This window comes from Platalea leucorodia, assembly GCF_965183815.1.
Source record: "Platalea leucorodia genome assembly, chromosome: 1".
NCBI lineage: Eukaryota > Metazoa > Chordata > Aves > Pelecaniformes > Threskiornithidae > Platalea > Platalea leucorodia.
This window is the reverse complement of record NC_138823.1, coordinates 46,654,071-46,677,259: the sequence shown is the minus strand read 5'-3', so window position 1 is coordinate 46,677,259 and position 23,189 is coordinate 46,654,071. Positions and strand designations below refer to the sequence as shown.

Here is a 23,189-nt window from a genome sequence, read left to right as displayed (position 1 = left end):
CACTAGCTGCGTGTGGAAAGTACGGTCACTGTGTTTCCCTCCTATTCTTTGGGTTCTAGTCTTCATTGAGAGGGAACCCTCTGGTGTCGTTTGTGTCCTTGAGAATTTTTCTTCTGAATTGCTTGTCTTGTAACTTTGTATCTATATATCTGTAGTTCTTTTCTATCACACACAATGTTCATAGTACAGATTTTTAATAAAAATACATTTGTGTGCTTTACAGTTATATTTGGGCATAAACATTACTTTATGCATGTTGAAATGATATATTTTTTACATGGCATATTTGTCTTTAAAAATAAATGTTTGGTGTGCATATGTATGTGTATACGTGCACCCATACATATCTATGCATACATGCAGTGCTACTGTGACAAACTCCCCCTTCAGTAACTGTGGATTGAAGCTGTAGTTCCAATTTCCAGAGTTCACATAAGCTATTTCTATGGAGATTTAAATTGTCAAGGAGTTTGGGATGAGGAGAGTTGTCTTTAGGGTTTGTTTTTTCAATTTTTTTAAGGTGGTATAGGATGTGGGAAATGGTGGAAAGGTGTCTGCATTAAAGGCACAGAGCTGTAAGTCACTGCTGTCAATATCACCAGCCAAGTCCTTCTCTTTTCCCTCCTGATGGTGTCTGCCGGAAATTTGCAGTAGCTGAGGAACATCTTATGTAGAGGGTGTATTTCTTTACTTTCTTATTCTGCGACTTCAGGAACTGTTTTCAGTTTTTCTCAGTGACTATAGTGGCTATACATTTCTGTGTGGTGGTAGGAGAAACTCTTAAGATTTTCCCCTACCTGGGGAGCAGGAGGTGTGGTGAGACAAAGAGGTAATTAACCAGAGCTGTCAGCAGTACTGATGGTTCTTCAGGTTGTAATTAAGCTGGTACAGCGTCAAGCAGCTGCTGGAGCAGTCCCACCGGTCCTTGTATCCTTTCTTCCGCCGCTGTGCCAGCTGTAGATAACTGGTGCTTCTTCCCAAAGAAGTTTTCTGCTGGTCTGCCTCTTTGTCACTATGTCTGCACGGAGTCTGGTGAGTGCCGAGTGCTTGGGAAGAAGAAGGGGGAGAGGGGACTTCAGTTGTTTCTGGTTTTTCATGAGACCACCTGCGCTGAGGCATCCCTGTAGTGCTGCTCTGAAAACCTGAGCAGCCCTGCCCCTGTCCAGGCTAGTGAAGTGGAGGATTAAGTAACACTCTTTTGTCGTTAACAGTCATTAACTATTAAAACTCTCTTTTTGCCTGTCACAGCCATGATCGTCTAGTGCCCCTGAAGGAATACTCCCAGCTGTTTAAAAGTCACTCCCAGCGCCATTTCACATTGCGCTCTAACAGTCTAAATATAAGCATAACCATCTGCACCATCTAAGCATAAAACCAGCTATTTATTCTGTTCATATTAGCATTTTTTTTAATCTTGTCAACTGTAAGCATACCCTTTCTCTACGCACCCTAACCCTTCTTACCTAGGGAGAGGGAATTAGCATGTAGCTTTTAACCTGCCTATTTTAATATAGCATTCCCTTCCCAAATCTTGACAGTTGTGTACTACTGGCCGTACCTCAGCTGCCACGTTCTGCCGTTCGTCCCCTGCCTCTTATGCTGTACTCTTTCTTTGCTCCGTTGGTATTACACAGCACAGAGAAATAGAGGGATTCTGTCTGTCAGGGTATTTAATGATTTTAAGAATAACACAGATGAGAAACTTAACAGAGTAGTTCCTTAGTTCTACGTTTATTGGGCTTCCTAACAACAGAAATACATTATGAAGCCTTGTTTTATGTAACACTTCGTGTGTGCATTTCTGTGGCTTTTTCATTTGCTTGCAACTGTTTCTGCTTTTAATTGACAATCAAAAGCAGTGTATTGTAAACCTGTGGGCAAGTCATAGTGCTGTTATTGGCACAGATACACAGTCTTCAAAACTGGAATGTCCCATTTAAGAAATAAGCTTAGATGAACTGCATTTTACGCTGTAAATTTCTATCTGCAAAACGTATCTTGCAAAATCACCTTATCATAGAATCAGAGAATAGTTTGGGTTGGAAGGGACCTTTAAAGGTCATCTAGCCCATCCTCCCTGCAATGGGCAGGGACATCTACAACTAGATCAGGTTGCTCAGAGCCCCGTCCAACCTGACCTGGAATGTTTCCAGGGATGGGGCACCTACCACCTCTCTGGGCAACCTGTTCCAGTGTTTTACCACCCTCATTGTAAAAAATGTCTTCCTTGTATCTAGTCTAAATCTATCCTCTTTTAGTTGAAGCTCTTGAAGCTACAAAAACATTTGTATAAAAGCAAGACTTCCAGCACTGGCTAAGGTTTAAAAAAACCAACCAAAACCCAAAATCAAAAAAGCAAACTAGAGCCGTGGCATGGTGTTGAGCCTTAGTGCCCTGCTGGCCGTACTGTTAACTCTGAGCCTGGCAGAAGTCATTCACTCTGGGGGACACAGAGGTGAAGCGAATGTCTCCAACTGGAGTGAAGCCTGGCTGTGACATTTTGCCACAGAACCAAAAAATGGGTCTTGACGTTTTTCAGTTATTAGTATTTTCCTTGTCCGTGCTTTCTTCTGTGTGGAGGCAGGTGTACTTACCAAGAGGATAACGTAATGTAGAGGTTCGTGTCTAAGCTCTCTGGAAATGGAGGATTGGGCCAGCATCTTCACTGGGAGGAAAGCAGGATTAAAATTCTCTTTGTGTAATAATGTTAACCCTTCTTGTTTAAACTGCCGTAGCCTCCTTACTTACTATCATGTCCTTATTAAAGTGCTTTTGATTCCTTACTTAATACCACATCAGATTCAGCGTTGTACTTCTTATTTATGTATTGGTGGGAGCAGTTACGGGGACAGTTTGACTTTGGTGATAATGATGTCTTGTAGTAGCTGCTTTGCGGTGTTAATACTCCCAGCGATGTTAGAAGAGGCTCTTAGCAAGGTCAGCTGCTGTCAGAGGAAACTGCAAAGCCCATTTGATTTACTCTGTCTTCTCACCATGCGACAATAGGACCGGCTGACCGGAGGGGTGAAGCAAGATGCTGCTCACTGTATGCTTTTTGGAACGTACTTGTTCTACTCTTTTGAACACTCAAAAGATCTAGAGGAAACAAATACAGGAATCATTATCAGTTACAAAATGGACAAAAGTTGGCAAAGACTTTTTTTTTTTTTCTTTTGCATATGTTTCTTAGTTCAAAGTGTAAGTTGCAGTCCTGATCGACCAGTTTGGCTGAAAATGTGTGTGTTGATTAACATAAGTTTGGAGTGATTCTTATATGTAGGTAGGAACTGTAGTTGTTTGAGAGAAAGTATATCAAAAAAAGAAAGACATATTCAGGCAGATAATATAGCCTACATTTTGCAAGATAAATTTCAGTAGTGGAGTGGGCTAAGATGTTTATCGTGCTTAAGATCAATTTATATGTATAAACTGGTGTAGAATCTTAAAGATAACTTTGGATGTGATAACAGGCAATTCTCTTAGCTTCAGCTATTCTGAGACGTTAAAATCTATTGCATGAAATTAGCACTGGATGCTACTTAGCGTCCTGTTTCATGACTTATCTAATAGTCTAAATGACTTCCAGCATCCTGCGTGAGGGGAATGCAACACTTCGTCTACCATTTTTTTGGGAAATGGTTGTAAAAACAAATGTAATTCTTAAAGCTGAAAGAGGCTGGGGGTTTTTGTTTGGTTGTTTTTTAATGGAGAGCTGGATTGACCTCCTTCATAACACAAAATTCAATCAGATTAAATGCGAGTTTGAAGGAATTATTTAGTTAAAATATATTTTACTGAGCTGTTCCTGTTTAGGGTAATATTTTCAGCTTCCTGAGCAGCTAACAGGTACTACAAATGTAACTTAGATAAACAGAAAGTAGTGTACTTATGAAAAATTAAATTTACCCATGACATTGGCGTAGTTGTTATTATATGGTGTTGCATAAAAAATGGTTGCAAGTATTCAAGACTTTTTTTTTTTTTTTCCCCCAGCTCATTAAAAATTGGAATTTATATTTCTAAGTATTCAGAAAAAGGGGCGGTCTAGATTAAGTAAAGTTCATTTGAAAAGAATTATGTGTACACGATGTTTTTAATGGGTTTGTTTTTCCTCATAGCGGAAGCGATTTTGGAATGCAGAATGTACACCTTTCCCAGATGAGACACCCCTACAGCTGAAAAAATCAAATGTCAGGACATCAGTGTCTGCTACTTCGATTTCCAATGCGTGGCTTAGGTGTGGGGATGGTTTTCAGAGCACTTCAGTGCTGGAGGTAAAATGCTGGCTTACTCAATGGTGTAAGACAGAGATGCGAACTGACAGTTAAACCAATTTCCATGCTTGACTGCATTATAAGATGTTGTCTTTTTTTGTGTTGTTTCCCAATTAACAGCATATTGTTATAACTGTCAAAGTAGACAAAAATGGAAAGCAAGGTTATGTAAGGGCATTGTCTTAACTTGTTAGTGTAATTTGCTGAGCATGCGTTAATATGTTACGTTCTACATAGCACTTTTCACTTGGAAAATTTCAGTAATACATTGAAGGATATAAAAGTAACTTGACATTTGGGATGGAGTACTGCATTTCCTAAAAAATATGGAACAAAAAGACTCTAGTTTTCATCCGAAGATTTTTTGATAGATCTAAAGAGTATGTTTGCAAAAATGAATTCACTGTAGAAAATCCTGCTTTTTGATGACCCTACAGATGTGGATCTTGGTGCAGATGCTCTTTTGGATGATAAATTATGGTTAATTTTTTGTGTGTGTGTTAGTCTTGTTGGTCACGAACAGAGATGTTCAGCCAGCTGTGAGTGAGAAGTGCTTTGTGCTGAAAATCATCTTCAACCAAGTTGCTTTTCTGTTCTTTCTTCTGGTACTGAGCAGTCACAGTGTTGCATAGCTTGTGGGATTTAATAAAATCAGAGACAGGGCCACTGAGTGCTTCTTTCTGTAACCTTTGAATAGGGCACCTGCTTTATCAAGCATGCTCTTCCTGCCCACTTTTCACATATTAACGCTGAAAATACAACAGCCGTTGTTCTTTGCAAGCTCAGATGTGATTCCTGTCATAGTCACAGTAAGTTTATATTTTCCAAAACAATGAAAATTCAGCTTTTATATCACTGTTCTCAGGCTTTATTACCTCACTCATTATGTCACAGTCTAGTAGAAGATAGGAAAACTAATTTGAAATTGTGCTACTGAATTGTGGTGGGTGAGTAATAACAGTTTTGAGTATATTACTACATGTTAAAATTGTCTTTAATGCCTTGGTGATTAAATCTCTCTCTCTGTCTCTTTCTAATATAGTCTCTGAGACCTACTGATAAGAAATCCAGGATTAAGAAGCATCTTGGACCACCGTTAACATCTGTTGAAAGTGCAGCAGGTATGTTATACCTATTTCACGTTAGCGTTGTCAGAAGATTGTCACTTTGTTTTGCCCTTTCTCAAGGTAGAAGTTGGCTCAAAATACCGGTCGCTTTCTTCTGTAATTGTAAGCAGAAGCTAATTTTGATAAGAGACACAGTCGTGATGCTCTTGTGATTGGGCTCCTTTATTCACCTAGAGTGCCAGAAATATATTCTGCAGAGCTGCAGGCACTTCAGCTATTGGTCTTGAACAGATGAAAGAAGCATCGCTAATGCTGTATATAGTGAGTGAGTGTTCTAGCAGGGACAGGATATTTGAATTCTTTACATTTTTAAGAGGAAGGAATGAAAAACAACACTTAGCTGTCTAGATAGAGGGTGAAATAATTCTCTCTTCTGCTAGAGACAGACAAGCAGGCATGACAGAAAACATATATTTGGTAAGTATGAGCAATAGATAGAAAAACAGAATTTTGTCAACCTCCTGCTTTCACAGTCTTCTATATGCACCGGAGTCTGTTTAATATTGTGATAGAAAAAGAACTCTAGGCATAATAAAGAGGAGGAGGAGGACGAGGAGGAGGAGGACGAGGATGAGGACTTATCGACTTATCCCTCCAGTTCTTTCCCTTTTTGAGCCCAGAGGAAAGGAAAGAAAGAGGGGGCAGTGGCTTCTTCAGTCTTTGTATTTCTACTAGTTCCAGCAGCTGTGCTGCCTCTGTTGGAGTTAAGTAAGTAAGTGACCTGCTGGGCACCTTTTGTCTACCTTTTTGGGGTTCAAAATCATGCTTTTCCAGATTTCTGAAAATAACCTCGGTGTGTTGCAGGAGGAGATATGGTTGTGTTTCTCTCTTCTAGGCCCTCCTGCCTAATTCCAAATCCCTAGTAATTGTCTAACTTCCCGTTTACCTAAAAAACTTTAGTAGTTGTAGGAAGTAGAAAATTCTGCCTTCCTATGATTGATAATTCTGCATGCCCCACTGCTAAGCATTAATTCTTTTCTCCTTGCTTTTGTTATTAAAAATGATGGAGAAAGGTATTTTGAATTTAAATGTCTGACTTCAAAAATGCAACAGCTATTCTTCCTTACTCCTGAAACGTTTAAATTTTTTTTCTCTCAGGACAAAACTGGAGAGTCATCTCTACTGGTGGCGTACTTTTATTTGTTTGTTATTCACTGTATAAAGTTAGAAATCCCAAACCCAGAATTCTAAGGACAGTCTTTATTTAAACCACTTACTATTTTGAAAGGGCACATGCGGGAGCATTAGGACTGTATGTAGAGGACTGTACATCAGACAGGCATTACTTGCCCTCACTCTGCTGAAGGACTGATTGATAGCCTCATTGTATAAAATGAAGTGTTAGCATTTATTGTGGAGCACCAAAATGAAAATAATGCATATATGTATAAGAAATACATGTGAGTTAATCTGATCTGAATCTGATCTGAATTCTCTCAGTGCCAGGAGGCACACAAGGCGCGAACATCATTTTTCCACTTTGATCGGTCTGCGGCTGCGTGCTCTGGGGTCCCAAGGGCCACAGCGCAGTCTTCTGTTGTTTTTTTCCTCAAGACATGACCGATCCAGTTCCATCTCCTCCTCCTCACTTCATTACTGATTTTCTCCATCTCTAAGTTGATGCTCGTCGTTTCTGCAACTTTTTATTTTTTTTCCGGGAGGAGGTAGTTGGCCTCCTGCCCAACCCCCATGACTTGGAGGGCCAGTGGTTTTTCTGTCAGGGTGGCCTTCCCTTAGGCTGCGTTGGTTCGCGGCACCTTCTTCAATTTTATCCGGTGCACCCTCCAGAGAGGGATCCCCTATCCACCACCCAGGGCACGCGCCTTCTAGCCGTGCAGCCCCAGCCGAAGGATGTGAGTTAATGCTCCAGTATTAATCACTGATGCCTCGTGACAGGACTGATAAATTTTTTCCACTTCAAAAATAATACAGTTTAATTTTTAAGAATTTTAGATTTAACAATATCACAGTTGTGTAACAATCTAACACTTTACAATTCTTTTCAATAGGATCTGATGCTGCTGAAAGCTCTAAGGAGGCTGAGGACATAATATGGACCTCTAGTGGCAGTGATTTTTCAGATGATGAAAGTAAAACACTGATTCTAAGGTTACACAGCAAAAAAAGTGACGATTCCGAAACAGAGAAATCACCTAGCAGACATGACTTATTGTTAGAAGACAGTAGTAGTGAAGGTAAGTTCAAACACGGGCAGATTTGTCAAGAAACCTTCTGTCAACTTCAAGTGCTGTAATGAAAATTCTTTGAGGTCATTCTGACAAAATGACATGATCTAATCCTATTTCAGTTAAATCAGTTGCCGGTTTGTTCATCAATTTCATCTGAGTATGGAATAAGCTCTTAGTATAAATTACGTACAAAAATTTTCAGCCTTGGAGTAAAGGAGCATGGTTGGGCAGGTTATACATCAAGTAAAGCATTTCAGTTCATTTCAATATATTCTAGTTTATTTGTACCATTTCCTTCTCTGTGCTGTGGTACAGATACTGGGGTTGCAAACAGCTTTCTCTGCCTGCCCTGTTCTGCTGGTGGTATTGCTGTCTGCATCTACTGACGAGACGTGGCAGACTTTGCAGCTGCAGATAGCATCATGTTCTGTGGCGTGAGTTTCATTTCGGTACACAGTATTCCTTGTTTCCCCTGTTGGCTGTGTTGTGCGAACAACCATGAGTTTTGTTCTTCGGACTTGCTTTCTAATTCATGGAGCAGGGGATGACAGAGGGAAGAGAAATTAATAAGTGCAGCTGAAGACAGAAAAATCTTTGCTTGTGTGTTCCGTTACATAAGCGTTAATTAGGATAATGTTTAATTTGCATTAGAACTTGTTAGGAAGTATTTTCAATGTGACTACTTCAAGAAAAATAAATCAGGTTAGCTATTTAATACTTCAGCTAGATCTGAAGTATTACAGCTAGATTGCACACCCTAGATGTCTGGCAAAGTGTTCAGCCACCGCTGTGAGTTGATTCTTTCATCCATATTTTTGTCACTGATTTAACACCATCATTGATATATCTGCTGGTCATCTTTTGTAGTTCCTAGTAATTTTCTTTCCTTGTTTTTGAAATGGAAGGACTGTCCATGTTCTAGACTGCAGTCTAATACTCACCAGGAATCTTTCTAACCTGCCATTAATATCATTCTATTGCACTTGTCTCCCACAAGTATATCCTGCGGGTTTTAATCTTTAATTCTCTTTTTTTTAAGAGACAATACACAGACTTATTTTTACTCTTGTAAGACAGCAAAATTTGGTTGCTCTGTGTAAAGGAAGAAACCCTGACGCATTATGTATCTGCTTGAAAGCACTGAGGAAATCCCATCATTTCCTGTTTTCCTTCTAAACCCCCAAATATATTGACAGCAGTGGGGAGTAAAAGAACTGTAATTTCCATGCTTTTTCAAGTAACCATCATATACACTAATTATAGTACACATGTATCCGTGTGTGTGCATATATAGGTACAGCTGTAAGTATGAGGATAATAGCTGAGAAAGTATTTTTAAGTGACATGCCCTTTCACCTGAAGTTCACCTTCAGAGACAGAGTGTTAGTACTTGAGTGTGACAAGATATAACTGATTGTCTCATATTTTATTAAGGAATTTATACTTCTGCCACAAGTTGTATGCAGCTTGCCACAGAGCTTCAAGAGAGACCTCTTTGTGCTACCTGGTCACCAGTGTCTGTGTTTAAAGTTTCTGATGAAGCTTTCTCGTAGTTAGGAACAGAAATGCATTCACAAGTGTGAAAAAGCAGGCAACGCCAGAGCTGTGGTTTTTTTTTTGTCTGGGTGACTTCAGAGTGTGGAAGCTCCATAAAGAAACTAGTGATTTAGACTATAGGGGCACTGCCAAGTCCAGAAGGTACTGCCACAGTTCCATGGATCTGTACAGATGCCTGGAGCGTTTTGCAGGTGCCTCCTTTCTCTGCTGCCTCTCCCCTGTACATGACTCTTTCGGTGTTAGAAATGTGACATTTACAAAAGCAAAAAAGCAAAACCAAAAAAGCTTTCATCCCTCCTCCTCCGAACATGCTCATTTATACAAAATACAATGAGATTCTTCCTCTCAGTACCTTGTGGCACTTGGACCTGAAGGGTGGTGGGGCTGCTACCGCAGCTCAGGCTTCCACTGCCTTCAGGAGATCCTCGGAGGTATGAGTGGGCTTTGGGAGTTGCACTAAACACTACCTGGTCATGAGGATGATGGAAGGACTGTTCTGCAGCTCTATCTTTGTTTATTGCCATTTTGGTGTGTGTGTTTTGGGTTTTTTTGGGTTTTTTTTGTTCTTTTTTTTTTAAAAAAACCTCCATCTTTTCTTGTGCCTGTTTTCATTAATTTATGCTAAGCAATCCTCTGTCTGATGTACTTAGAGGTTTGATTTGCAGACCTGTGTGTTTAGCCATGGTGTTTTAGGAGGTGGCCATTTCAGCTAGCTTTTTCAGTTCTCTGTGGGAGTTACCGTTATAACAGATGTTAACTTACACCAAATTTTCAGCTGTTCCAGGTCACTGAGGTGTTTGCTTAGAACAGTTAATTCTGAACAAGTGCACTTGGAAAATCCAATGCAACTGGGCAAAAAAAAAAACAGACTAAAACCTAGCAGAACTAATAATAACTAAATTAAAAAAACCCTACCTACCTAAGCAGTTAAATATACTGCCTCCTTGTGGGCAGTACTTTGAAATCTTTTTTTAAATGTAATTTTTATATCTTTCTTCACAGAAGCTTCTGTTGTCTGCTAGTAGGATTTAGCTTTTATGAGAGGCAGGATCACAAAATAGTTAAACGTAAAAATCAGTCAAACAAATGTAAAAATAGCTTTGCACTTCTTCCCAAGTGAGGGATAATTGTGGTATTACTCTGTTTGAATTCATGCTTATGAATAATACATGGTGATTAACAAAAATGCTTTTTACAAATATTTTTATTTTAGATGAATCAGAGTTCATTGATTGGGAGAAGGATAGTGATTCTACCGATAGGTGTGATGGATCACAAAAAGATGATGGCTCACTGGGGATATCAGACTCGGACTCCTGCACAAATCTTAATTCTCTGCCTGCCAAAGAGGAGAACGATCAGCTTTGTAAGGTGAGAAACTGTTTCAGGTTTCTTTAAAAAAAAAAAAAAAAAAAAAAAAAAAGCTTCTATTGTAATTATGGAGTGTATTCATATTTGATTGCACTTAATTTGGAGGAACGTGAGGTTTTTGCTTACCTCATCTCTCCAGAAGGAATTCTGTACACAAGAATTTCAAGGCATTTTCTCTGACTGCCAAACCTCAAAACGAAGCAGTGCCCCACACCTAGAGCTTGGTGGTGTGGTTGCTGAGTGACGGGATGACTGAGGCGGGGAGGCACCTCTGGAGATGGTCTCGTTGAACCCCTCTGCTCAAAGCAGGGTGGGCTGGGGCTGGTTGCTCAGGGATGTGTCCGGTTGGGTTTTGAGGATCTCCAAGGACAGAGACTCCACAACCTGTCTGGGCAACCTGTGCCAGTGCTCGATCACCCTCACAGTAAGGAATTTTGTTCTTCCATTTAAATGGAATTTCTTGTATTGCAATGTGTGTGCAAAAATGCTGATCAAGTGGGTAGGTTTCTCACCAGAGATGGGATGATCTGGATTCTCTATAGCCCCTGGCTGCCTGTCGGGAGTTGATGTCCAAATTTCCTGTAATGTGGTGGGTGAGGCAGTTACCTGTTTCTTTCCAGTACTTTGAGACCTTGACTATATAAAATCCAGGTGTCATGACTAGAGCATGTTCTGAGAGCGATGATAAGGGACTAATTACAGGACTCCCTACATCACTGGAAAGTGATGAGGATTGAAGAGCTCAGGAGAGGGGCAGTAGTAAATATTGAATCATACCAGCTAAGAATTGGTAGTATTTTTTTCTTTTCTTTTTTTTACTGTAGAAAATATAACTTTATTTATGAAGAAGGCGTGCTGTATCAAGTATAGAACAGATAGCAGAAATTTTGGTCTTTGGTGTGTAACAGTGAAACGGCTTGTATTAAAAGCCTCCAGATTTGACGCTATCCTAGGCAAAGTTAACGCTGAGCCGCTGGTGGGGGAGGCTGGCTGCACCCCCAGGCCCTCACCGGCGAGCCCCCGCCCCGGCCGCGCTTCCCAGGCTGGGCGGGAGAGGCCAAGAGCGGGCCGCCCAGCCGGCGGGGGCCGGCGCATGAGGGCAGGCTGGAGGGCCCGCAGGAGGCCGAGGAGGGCTCTGCCCCTTCTCAGAGGAGCCCGGCGAGAGGCCGAGGGGCAGCGGTCACCTGGCAGCAGGGGAGACTCGGCTGGGCGAGGGGAGGGCGCGGGCGGCCCCGGGGCGGCGAGGCTCGGCTGCCGGCGCCGCCCGCGGCCCTCAGGCCGCTGAGGGCACCCGCTCCCGCCCGGCCGCTCGCCCCAGCCCGCTCGCCCCAGCCCGCTCCAGCCCGCTCCCTCGGGCGGCGGCGGGCCGCTCCCGGCGGGGCCCCGGCAGAGGGCGCCGCAGGCCCGGGCTGCGCGGCTCCGGCCGCCTCCTCCGGCGGGCGCGGCCCTGCGGCGGCTCCTCTGCCGGCGGCGGGGCGGGCGCCGGGGCCGGCCCTGGCAGGCGGGCTGGAGCCGCGCCAGCGCCGGCGGGCGAGGGAGGGAAACGGGCCGGGCTTCGGCCGACGGTAGAGATGGGGACGGGGAGGGCTGTTACCGAAGCGGATGAAAGCCCTACTAAAACTCATTGACAGTTATGTATCGATTCTTTGTTAAAATCACTGTGCGAGAGTATGGATGGAGTATGATCGTGAGTTCTGCTGGCAGGGGAAGAGCGGTCTCCAGTTCCCCGGTGAACCAGTTCCGTAGCACGGTGCTGCCGCCTTGCTGGGGATGTTGCCTTGCTCTGGCCGGAGGGTGAAAAAAGTGGGTCTGGACGTAGCACACGGCAGTGTGCCAGCTGCTGTGGCGACACGTGTGGCCCCGCTTTCGGCTCGCTCACATGGGTGTCTGTAGCAGTTTAGCACCTGTACCTCAGAGTTCAGCAAGGGTTTGTCAAGTATTTTTCTGGTTCTTGAAGAATTGATTTAAAATATCTCAAGTGCTGGTCAGCAGCATGAGAAGAGACCACATGGTTTGAGTAAATCTGGGAAAACAGAACTGGGATTTATGCAAGCAGTAAAAGTTGTTCTGTTTTTATTATACCAGCATGACTTTAGAAGGAGAGTTGGATAAATGTTACAAGACACAGTCATATTAGTAAATGGTGCTTATGAGAAGGCTTTTTCGGATGCAACCATACTGTAATAAAAAAATTTTAACCCTAACCAGAATAGTTATGCTACTACAAAAGATGTGGGTGCGTTGGGAATCTGAGGATGCATCTGCAGAGTTCCCCTTCTCCCTTCCCAGTTGGAGTGCCATGCAGTGGTAGTTTTCATGGGTGGTCAGGAAGTAAACTTTCTTCTGGGAATTTGGTGTATGCAGGAGGGTAAATCCCCAGTGATCACTGTGTCTGTTGCAGTCTTTGTTTTGCTTTACTTGGGATATGCTGTTTTCTTAGAAAAAATTGCAGGCGAGCTGTTTGAGAGGTTTCCAAGGGAGAACAGAAAAGCAGTGTTCACTATAGGAGGTCATTTGCTGTATGAGTATTCTTTAAAAAGGCCTGTTAATTTTGTGGCCTAGTTCACGGTGGGGGAAGGAAAAAAGCCAAATGTTGATATATCATCATTTTTGTGGTATTTACTAAATCTCTGGAACCTAATGGAGTGTGTGGATAATCAAAAGCCCATGAAATTTATTTTACCCCACTTCAAAATATGCCAAATACCAAGAGGTTCTGGAGGTTTAGGATTGCTGCCAAAGTATCTTTATGGTAGTATTTACCCATGATAGGAGTATACTGGGTTTCTAATGGGAAATCTCAAAAAATGAATAACTTTACGCTTTTTTTCCCCCTTATATACCAATAGATCTAATTTGAAAATTACTTCTATTCAATGATAATTAACTCCGTAGAAAGAATTCATATATTGTTTTGGTATGAAGACAAAACTCTTGCTTATCTGTAGGGTGTAAAGCTACAGTCCCAATTCAGTTTATGTTCCAAGTCCCTGTGCTGTGTCTTTCCTATCAACTAGCCACCTCTGACGTGTAAAGCTGCTTGATAGAGGATAATGAGGAAGACAAGTTGAAGCTGGTCTTGTGGTGAGCAGCTGTTAGCTAATTTTTGGTTTCGGTTCAATTCAGAATTTTTGAAGAAAACATGTGCAAGGTATGACATGGTCATGCCTTACTTTCCTTTGTATATTTTTAGGGGATGGGAGAGTTATTTTTTAATTGTTAACTTTCTTTTGACCTATAACTGGTTGAATTTTTGCTTAAGGTGATGCAGGACAAAGATCTGGCGAGGCCTGATGCCAGATGGTTTTACTCTGAGAGTTCCTCTGCTTTAAGTTGCCTGTGGTGGATGCCTAAGTTGAGCTTTTTCATGCAGACTATGGTGCTAAAATGAAGATTAACCATTAATGTTAATTTTTCAGCATACATGTTTTTCAGAAGGGCACCGTGTAATCATCTCAGAATTGATCTAACATATTTTTATGCATTGGTAATGACTACTTTTTGCCTGACTTGTGCAGAGACCTTGCTCATGAGCTGAAGTTCCATATTTTATAAAAATTGTTCATCTCTGAGTTATTTTCAACTTCTAAATATTTTAATGCTAGGGATTAAATGAAATCTAGTGCTCTTGTATGTGAATGCATGTCTCCTGCCATACTACTTCCTAAACTGGGAACTTTCTCTGGCCCTGCGCATGAAGTGGCATCATGTTTGATACTCGGATCCCTCCTTAAAACACTTTCTGTAACTTAATCCGTTAAAGTAGGCTAGCATTTTTATGGAGTATATAATTTTGGTATCTTACAGAGTGTGGTCTTTTCTTTTTGTCCCATGTGTTAAATCTACTTATCAGTTTCTGATGGCTGGCCAGATTTGCTTGCTTTATATGCAAGGCAAGTGAGATTTATCCCAGAATGGCGTGAGGAGAATTTTTTGCCCTTTATACTGCTAAGGTGTGGGAATTAGATAGTCTTCTGTACTTGCTACGCAGCGTTAATAAAGCTTAACTGGTTATAGCAGACCCTCTTCATTGCAGAGCACATTAATAAGCTTGTCTGCTGATCTTAACTTCTAATTTGGTTGAAAATTCATCAAAAAGCCACATGGTTAAGAGCTTGTTTCCTTTAAATACATATAGAATGGTAATACCCCCAGAGTATCTTGCTGTATGATGACAGACAACGGAAAAAGAGAATTGCCATGTTTTATGTTTCCAAACTCTGTTAAATGAATCACCACCGTGTTCTCAGCTCTCTACTGTGCTGCGGTCTGTGTGTGCTGACAGTGGGCAATCTGATGCGATGTTGTTGTCTTGTGCAAAAATCGTTGCAATGTTGTGCAAAAGGTTAATTTTTGGGTTTTCCCTGAGGGAAGAACACGTTATTTGAGAAGCCCTTCCTGCGCATGGATGTATGTAGGTGTATGTCTTTTATCTGAGGCCTTCTCATCTGTCAAAATAAGGTTCACTCAGTTGCTTAGTTCATGGATTTATTGCTGTCTTAACTTTGCTTTTAAAAAACCCTCGAACTCTGTCCTTCTGTGGTATTACACTGAGGGGGATTCAACATACCTAATGAAATTCTGAAGAGATCACTTGGAAGGTGAGCAGGCCAAGATTTTGCTCTTATTTCTAGGCCTGCTTTTATGTCCTTCCTCTATAATGGTAATTATAACTATCATTGGCTTGGCAATTAGAATTGAGTCTAGAACTATTGTTGTGTAACAGAATTTAAAATAGGTTATCTCAAGGTAGGGGATCATTATGGCAAATGGAATTTGTGTCATCCTGTCAGACTGATGACTTAACGCTGATAAAGGGTGATGGTACGACCATGTTATTGCAAGCAATTATTTTTGTCAGTCCATTACCAAAGGAAGCTTATTAGAATGTATACAAGAATACCCACAAGCTCGCTATTATTTCTAGATGTGTACTTCATGGAATAATTCAGGTTGGAAGGGACTTCAAAATGTCTGCAGTTCAACCTGCACAAAACAGGCTCAGGTACAAGGTTGGACAAGGTTGCTTAGGGTTTGTCCAGTTGGATCTTGGAAAACTCTAAGGATGGAGACAGCATAACCAGTCTGGCCAACATCCTCCTTCCTTCCCTGCCTCTCTCCTCCCTGTCTCCCCCAAAACTGGAACCTTACTTTTCTGGGTAGAACTGGTCTCTTCTAGCAGGGCTCTTCAGGTGGGCTTTTTAGGGAAGACCTGTTAATCAAAAGACTCCAAGTCAACAGTAGTACAGAAACAGATGCCTTTTGCATTCATATCAGCAAGGTGGAATGATTTATACCTGAACTGCTAGACAAAACTGAGCTTGTGTACCAGCTGCTTTCTGCTACATCCCATCTGCAGGGATGTCTCTGCATCTTCTGATCCAGAAATTAAGCCTTGAAGCTTTTTTCCTTAGTCACAGAGAATAGTTCCCCTCTCAACTTTCTGTTTCCATGATTTGCTTAGATTACCAGACTAGGAAACAGCATGTTTCTGGGTGAGCTGTGGCTATCTGTATTATAACTAGCTTCTCTTAAGTCTCCAGTTAAACAATGACCCCATTAATTTTAAATTAGGATTGAACATACTATTTGAGCTAATACCTAACTGGCTCAGATGTTTCTTGCGTTGATGATGTAAAGTATCTTGGGAAGACTTTTCTTTATAATTCCGAGGGACAGGAGTTAAACCTCAGTGTAGCTGAATCCTGCCGAATGACACAGTCATATGAGTGTCTTGACGCTCATCAGGTGTCTTTTTGGTGGTGTTAAAATGTTGAAAGTCCACGGTGCCCATTTTTAAGTAAGTTTCTTTGATCACAGTTGTCATACTTACAGGTGCTTGCATGTATGTCTGTATGCGCTTGTAGGTGACCCAGAGTTGTCACTGAAGTAGCTGTACTTCTTTGTGCCTAGTTTATGAAATTCCCTAGATGTCTTATTAACTAAGTATAACAGAGACTCCTGTGTATCACGTTCTGGGTGTACAAAATCTGATGGATTGCAGGAGCTATCACGGTGACATAAACAGCCTTTAGACCTTGCTGCCTTGTGCTGTCATCCCCAGACTGTGTTTTTATGTTGTCTGAAGCACCAGGCTGTTTGTGCATGCTAATCCAGCCCCTCTGCTTTGTTTAACTTAAAGCTTCAGCTGAGCCCCATATTCTTTCTTGCACAGCTCTGGAGAGCAACAACTTTAAGTGCAGCTGACAGCATTGCTATCTCAGCATGTACGTATCGAATGCCCCCCTCTTTGCTATCTTCCTCCCCTCCTCCCCACGTTTGCCTGGTGTTTTAAACAAGGTTGAAGTGGCCTGTGTTATTTTTCATGTGGCTGCATGCTGCAGGAGGCATCTGGGTTTCCTCAGGCCTAGCACCTCTCGGCAGCGTGGCTCTCTTCACAGCACTGCAGACGGTCTTCAGGAGTACTAGGGAGAAGCAAAGCTGTATATGTTTGCCCTGTCGGGGCCCTGACCTCCATCTCAACAGGTGAAGCAAAGAAAGAGGGTCTCGTCTGTCTCCTGTTGGTAGCCTGCCTGGTGCTGCAGCAGAAGAGGCTACAGGAAAGAGCAGAGCATGCACTGCTGGGAGCGCGATGCTCTCTGAAAGGAGAGAGAGAGGATAAAGCCAGAGGAGTTAACAGCATTACTAGGAAGTTGAAGGCGCTTGTCTTGTTTCCCCACCTGTATTGAGGCGCTCTGTTGTTTGCCATTATGGATAATTTGCTAATAGTTTTGCGCTCTGCAAAGAGCTGTGAGGACAGTGAGAAAGCTGCTGGGTTTTGGTTTGTCTAACTTTGTCTTTCAAACTGTCTCAGGACTCCTTAGGGCAAACTGGAGGAGAGATTGGTTTGAAATCCTTTTTGAAGGAGATGGTGGAAGAGAAGGTTTAGTGGAATACATAAAACCAGTCTTAATAATTTCTTGTTCTGATAAATGTACTTTCTAAATACTGTGGTTCTGGAAGGAGACCTGAACAGAGTAGATTGGCTAATGGCTTGAATGCTCTAAAAGCCTTTGGTTCAGTCTTTCTTGTGGGTTGTCACTTTGTTTTAAAAATAATTTTATCATCTTTTAGTGGCTGGTTCTGTCGCCTGTCATGCCAGTTCATTGCGTCAGGTGAAGACCTGAATATATCAGGGAAAGTAAAATGCTCTTTTAGTACCAGGCATGTTTGTTGCATCCAGTGGTGAAGAAAACATTTCTTGTCCTTTTAAGGCACCTAGTGCAGTTGCAGCTTGCATCTTTTCACAAGTGAACCTTACTGGTCTAGGGGTTTGTGGCAGCAATACAAGGAGGACATATGCACGGCTATCTTGGAAAAAAATGCATGTGTAATACTGCTTATAGAATGGCTATTAAGTGAAAATGAGATACTTAAATATCCAAGGTCATCCAGTTCCTGGTAGAACCAGTAAAGCATGAGGTGTACCAAAATCATCCAACTATCCCTGTATTTAGGCTTCATCTTCTTATGAATTTCTTGTCAGTTTTCACTGAAACAGAGCTGTTCCTTTGGTGGTAAGAGTTGGTGTATACCGGCTCTTTGTAGAATCTACTGAATTGTGAAGATCTGGAAATAAATTTAGAATACCTTAGAAAACACAGGAAGACCAAAGTTTAGAAACTATTCTGTACTAACTCTTCTGTACTGTTTTTCCAGTGTGTTTCTCCCTCTCTTCAATGGATGGAGCCCTTGTATATCTGTGCTTGTTTTTATCTCGCATGGAAGAAGGCAGCGATGTGGGGGTTTTGTTTTGTGGGTTTTTGGATTTTTTTTGTTTTGTTTTTTTTTTTTTTTAAGTCATGCCACTGTATCTTTTGCTTGGAAAGAATGCAGTTTGGTGGTATGGTATGGGGAACAGGACATTTGTTCCTGGCTCCCATCGCAATGTGGAAGTGTGTTGGATAGATAAGAGAGGAGTAAATGGGGGCAGAAAAAATGGAATAAAACTGAGAATGTTTATAATAAAACTTAAGAAATTTGGAGGTGGGAACTTTTGTTGGGCGGGGGGTTGGCTGTCGTGGGGACAATGAGATGGGACTGGGGTGGGGTGAAACCCTAATGTGTCTCATATCCAGTTTGGCAGGGTCTGTGTCATGTTCTGTTGCTCTTGCTTTGTGATAAACAGTTTCTATACAAACATCTGAATCATCTGTAGACGACAATTCAGATTTACAATTCTTTTGTTATCTGGACACTTACATTCCAGACTAATAACCCTGGTGACTGATTAACCCTTTCTTGTGGAGACAGTCTGTAGCGATGGGCTGTAATGCCATAACTGTAACATGTTAAAGAGGATTTTGCCTGCTCTGCAGGAATCTGTTAGCACACTCTCATGTATACGCCAGCTGCATACAACCCTGCTCCCACGCCTTTTTTTTCCCCCTTTAGCGTATGGCTATTTGCCTTCAGACCAGGGCAGTAGCCTTGACTACTTGATGGTTTTGTCTTTGTCCTTAAGTCTCTCTGGAAATATGCTCATAAATAGTTACTTCATACGATATCTCTCCCACTACTCAGAACTTCAGCCCAGCTTTATTATTCCCACTTGCTGGACACATGAAGAAGCTGTTGCACCTGACTGTTGATTCACTGCTCAGTCCCAGCACAGTGGCATACTTTTTGACTCAGTCCCAGTCATTCTCCTCCCACTCTGTCTCCTCTTCCCAGCACGGTCGCTATTTCACTCACTTGTCCCCATTCACCCTCACCTGGTCGTTGCTCGGTCTCAGTTCACTGGTTCTCTTGCCTAATACAACTATTTAGTTCTGTGCCACGAGATAACTCTCATCTGATTGCAACCCTTCAGAAACGGTGGCTGCGGCAGCTCCTCACATCAGGTGTCTCACCAGTGCACTGCTGTTGTGGCAGCCTCCAGTGTTCTGCACACAGCAGCTCTTGTTTCTCTACGTGTATTTTTGTCATCATGACACCAGTGGAGGAAAGCCCTGTTCTCCCTTTGTAGGAATCCCGGTGGGGCTGTTGGAAAGTTTGATGCCTCTGAGAGGAAATGAGTTGTTGGTGTTTTGCGGACACCTTGACACCTTCTTGTGCATGGGAAAGGGACCATTGAAGCTAAGTGAGAAAAGCAGACTGGAACTGTCTGTGTATGAAGGCAAACACGATGGGCAGAGCAGCTTCATCCTGACATAAAGTCATGGATGAGAAGGGTTGAGGGTTGTGTTGGGGTTTAAATACTCTGAAAAGCTGCTAAAAACACTGCAACTTTAAAAATCTATTAAGTTTGCACATCAGCTGTACTTGTGGATAGTAGTTTTGGTTGTCCCGTTCACAAAAAAAGAGGTGCAGTGGAACTAGAAAAGCTTCAGAGCAAGTTGGTAAGAGTGATCAGATATATGGGATGTTTTCTGATTGAGAAAAATTCCATAGAATAGAAATCTTCAGCCTCAAAAAGAGATTGCTGTGGAGAGGACGTGAAAGAAACCCATGAATTACAAATAGATAGGAAGAAGTAAACAAAATGACTAGGTGCTGTATAGAGCTAGGAGACATCAAGTGAAGCTAGCAGGATGATCTGATATTAAAAAGGAGGTTATTCATCCCGCCATATGAGCTGCAGAGCTCCTTGCCCCACAGGATGATATGGATGCTGAAAGATTACATGGGTTCAAAACTAATTGGACAAACTCCTGGAAGACAAATCTCTTCAGGATTAAATACAAAGATCTTGCCTCTAGTTGAAGCCACAAACTGGAATCAGGGAGACTGTTCTGTGGCAGCATTGCCACATGCTTGTCCTGTTTTAAGCTCTTTCCTAAACATCTGACGTTAATCATTGTTGGAGACAAAAGTAAGGGGCTAGAATGATCTTTGGTAGATTCACCTACAACTATTCCCATGTTTGTGTGCTGTGGGCTTTTCAGCGTGTATGAATTTTGTCCCCTTTCCGTCGCTACCCTCGGTGCTTTCTCTGCAGAGCAATTGAGAAGTCGCATACCAAAAGGCAGTGTTGCAAATGGATCTCCACTTGGTACAATGCATTGGGCACCCTTCGTAGCTCTAGTTCTCTACCACCTGCTGCTCTGTCTGGCTTCTGCTGGGTGTTTTGTTCATGTAGTCTAGTTTATGCTTACCTTACGTTTTTAATAAAGCTTTCGGAACAGACAGAGGGATGGAGAGGAGCCTTTGAGACAGCGTACATTGTGTAGAGTGTGATGACTGTAGCCAGACTTGCCTAGAGAAGCATTTAGCTTCCCTGGAGTGAGCTGGTGACAGGCTTCACACACTAAGTTTCTTTAACTTGCTTGATTGGGTGAGGGAGAAGTGCAAAGGTAAGTTTGGGGTTTTTTGTTTGTTTTTCTTTCTAAAATTTAAATCTTTCACTTTTATGACTAATTGGAAAAGCACTGTGCTTTTTTTAAATACACGCATTTGTTGAAGTACATCTAAGGATCATGAAATTAAAAAAAAAAATAATCGATGTTGCTGAGTTTCATTGTGAATCTGGTATGTTCCAGTAATACAGTGATTTTTCTAGGATATGAAGCACTTCAGGATCTTTTGGAATGGGAGAACAGTATAACTAGCAGTCTAAAAAGAATAAATAGTATAAATCCACAATACTGAACTTTCTTTCTGGGGTAAGCAGGGTAATTGCAACTCCCTTTCAGAGCATGTATGTGAATGCATGAGTGTATAACAGTGTAAGCTAAAGTTGGAAATAGGTGCATAACTCTAAAGTAATAAATAATGTGTTATTCATAAACTGATGACGCAGGATTATTATATTGAAGGTTCATCTAGGTCGGGTCCTGAATTATAATAGTATTGGGAGAAAAGTGTAAGACTATGTTAAACGTTGTGCAGTGGGAGAAGGAGGATCTCTATTGCAGTTTAGGTGCTTTCTGAGCCAGAAGTTGCATTGAGATTATGAAGTCTGAGAGACATTGTGAGTTTTATCTTCAGTAGCTAGCTCAGTCCCTTTCTGAACCAATTTAAGTTCATGGTCTCCAGACATTTGGTGGGGGTGGGTACCCCAATCTAGTAATGCATTATGTGTTTAAGACAGAATTAGAAAAAAACCTTTTAGTTGTGGCAATTGCAGATAAAGCATATTTCCTTTCTCTGTTCTTTGTAGACATGTACAGAGAAAAGAACTAAGAATATTACAGACAATAATGTAACAGTTTTACAGAGCTGCTTGTAAAACCAGATTATATAGCTGTATACCAGGAAACTTCACCAACGGTGAGCTTTGGCTAATGTATTCCTCCTTCACAGGACTCAACAGGCTCATCCTTATAATGTAAGATACTTGTGGTGTGTTGGGAGGATGTAAGAGTTTTTGTATGGCATTTACTTACTGGTTTAAAAAGGAAGGGTCAAGGCAGCTCTTTGCACTAAGAAACTTTGTCATCAGCCTCAGCCTGTAGTTATTGGAGGAGGAGGTAAGGAGACAGATGTGTTGTTCTCTTACATAGTTTGTGGGGGAAGGTTGGATTAAAAAATATCAGGTTATGTAGACTTTTCAAAGGGTAGAAATTTAGGACAAGGAAATAAAATAGGACGTAACTGCTACTCTCATATGCCTAAAAAGCAATGAGCTGGACAGCAGATAAGATTGTCAGTTTAAGCAACAACAAAATCAATGTTTTTACAAGAAACAAGTCTGGAAAAAATGCAGGAGGATAATTATTCGCATCTACTTTTTAACCTTTAGATGCACTTGAGTCTCGTTTTTCACATTTTTTTTCCCATGCAAACAGTAGAGCTAGATTTGTTTCTTACATTATTTTTGACTTGTGGCTTACATTACTTATAATTTAAAGATTCTGCGATTGCTTTTCTTCTCTGTAAGAGCATTTCGTTGTTAAAAACTTAGCGCTAACCACAGGAGTTGTGGAGGGGAAAAAGTAGTTAAGTGGGCATCAGAACAGGGCAGAGAGTTCTTTTCTTACATGGCTTTACAATTTCACATAAATGGTTCCCACACATATTGATGGCTTCTTAAATCTAATGAGCTCAGAGGAGAAACTAGGTCCAGGAAAATATCTGTTTTGGTGTCTTCAATGTTTAAAAAGAAAAAAAAAAAATACCAGAAAAGGTGAATGCATTAATTTTGTTGATAATGAAGATGCTGAGTTAATTCATCACTTTCGTATATGAGTCTAAGTGAAAAATGTTGCACATATCTGCTCGCTTCCCGTTGTGGATGCTGAGTATAAATATTTAAGTTAGTTAACATCATCATAGTTCATTGTGTTGGGAGCTAAGTGGAAGAAACAATTGGGGAAATGATGGAAAGGAAAAGTGGAACATGATTTTATATAGTATTGGAAGGCAACGTAACTTCTGTGCCACACTTATGTGGTGCAAGTCACTTTTTGAAGACAAGAATGACAGTGAGATTTAAGGGAGGAGGGGCTGTACTATATTGTTATAAAGAACCCCACATAATTTTTTGTTGTATGTATAACTTTGCAACTAGCTTGAGCATTCTCAGGTTGGCATTTCTGCATGTTTAATGCAGCAGTTGCTTGTGGATCATGACTTCAAAAATATGGTTGTGAAGAAGCAAAACTTTTTAAATTCTCTGCATGTGAATTGCATGGTTTTTTAATGCTACTCAGCTGTTACTTAATTGCCATCAATTAATTTGTAAGCATTTTGGAAAGTGGTGGTGGAAGTTTTCTGTCTGCCTTGCATGC

At 41.5% G+C, this 23,189-nt stretch overlaps 1 protein-coding gene across 1 annotated transcript in view; it reads left to right on the top strand.

Moving 5' to 3' along the window:
- The window catches only part of SPIDR (scaffold protein involved in DNA repair), a gene marked incomplete at its 3' end in the record, with an annotated part of 207,009 nt that overhangs the window by 4,025 nt on the left and 179,795 nt on the right, over window positions 1-23,189 (top strand). Inside the window, exons 2-5 of the mRNA XM_082337127.1 lie at window positions 4,119-4,274; window positions 5,317-5,395; window positions 7,411-7,596; window positions 10,361-10,518. Of these exons, the coding sequence (XP_082193253.1) occupies window positions 4,119-4,274; window positions 5,317-5,395; window positions 7,411-7,596; window positions 10,361-10,518 (579 nt within the window). The remainder of the gene's footprint in view (window positions 1-4,118; window positions 4,275-5,316; window positions 5,396-7,410; window positions 7,597-10,360; window positions 10,519-23,189) is intronic.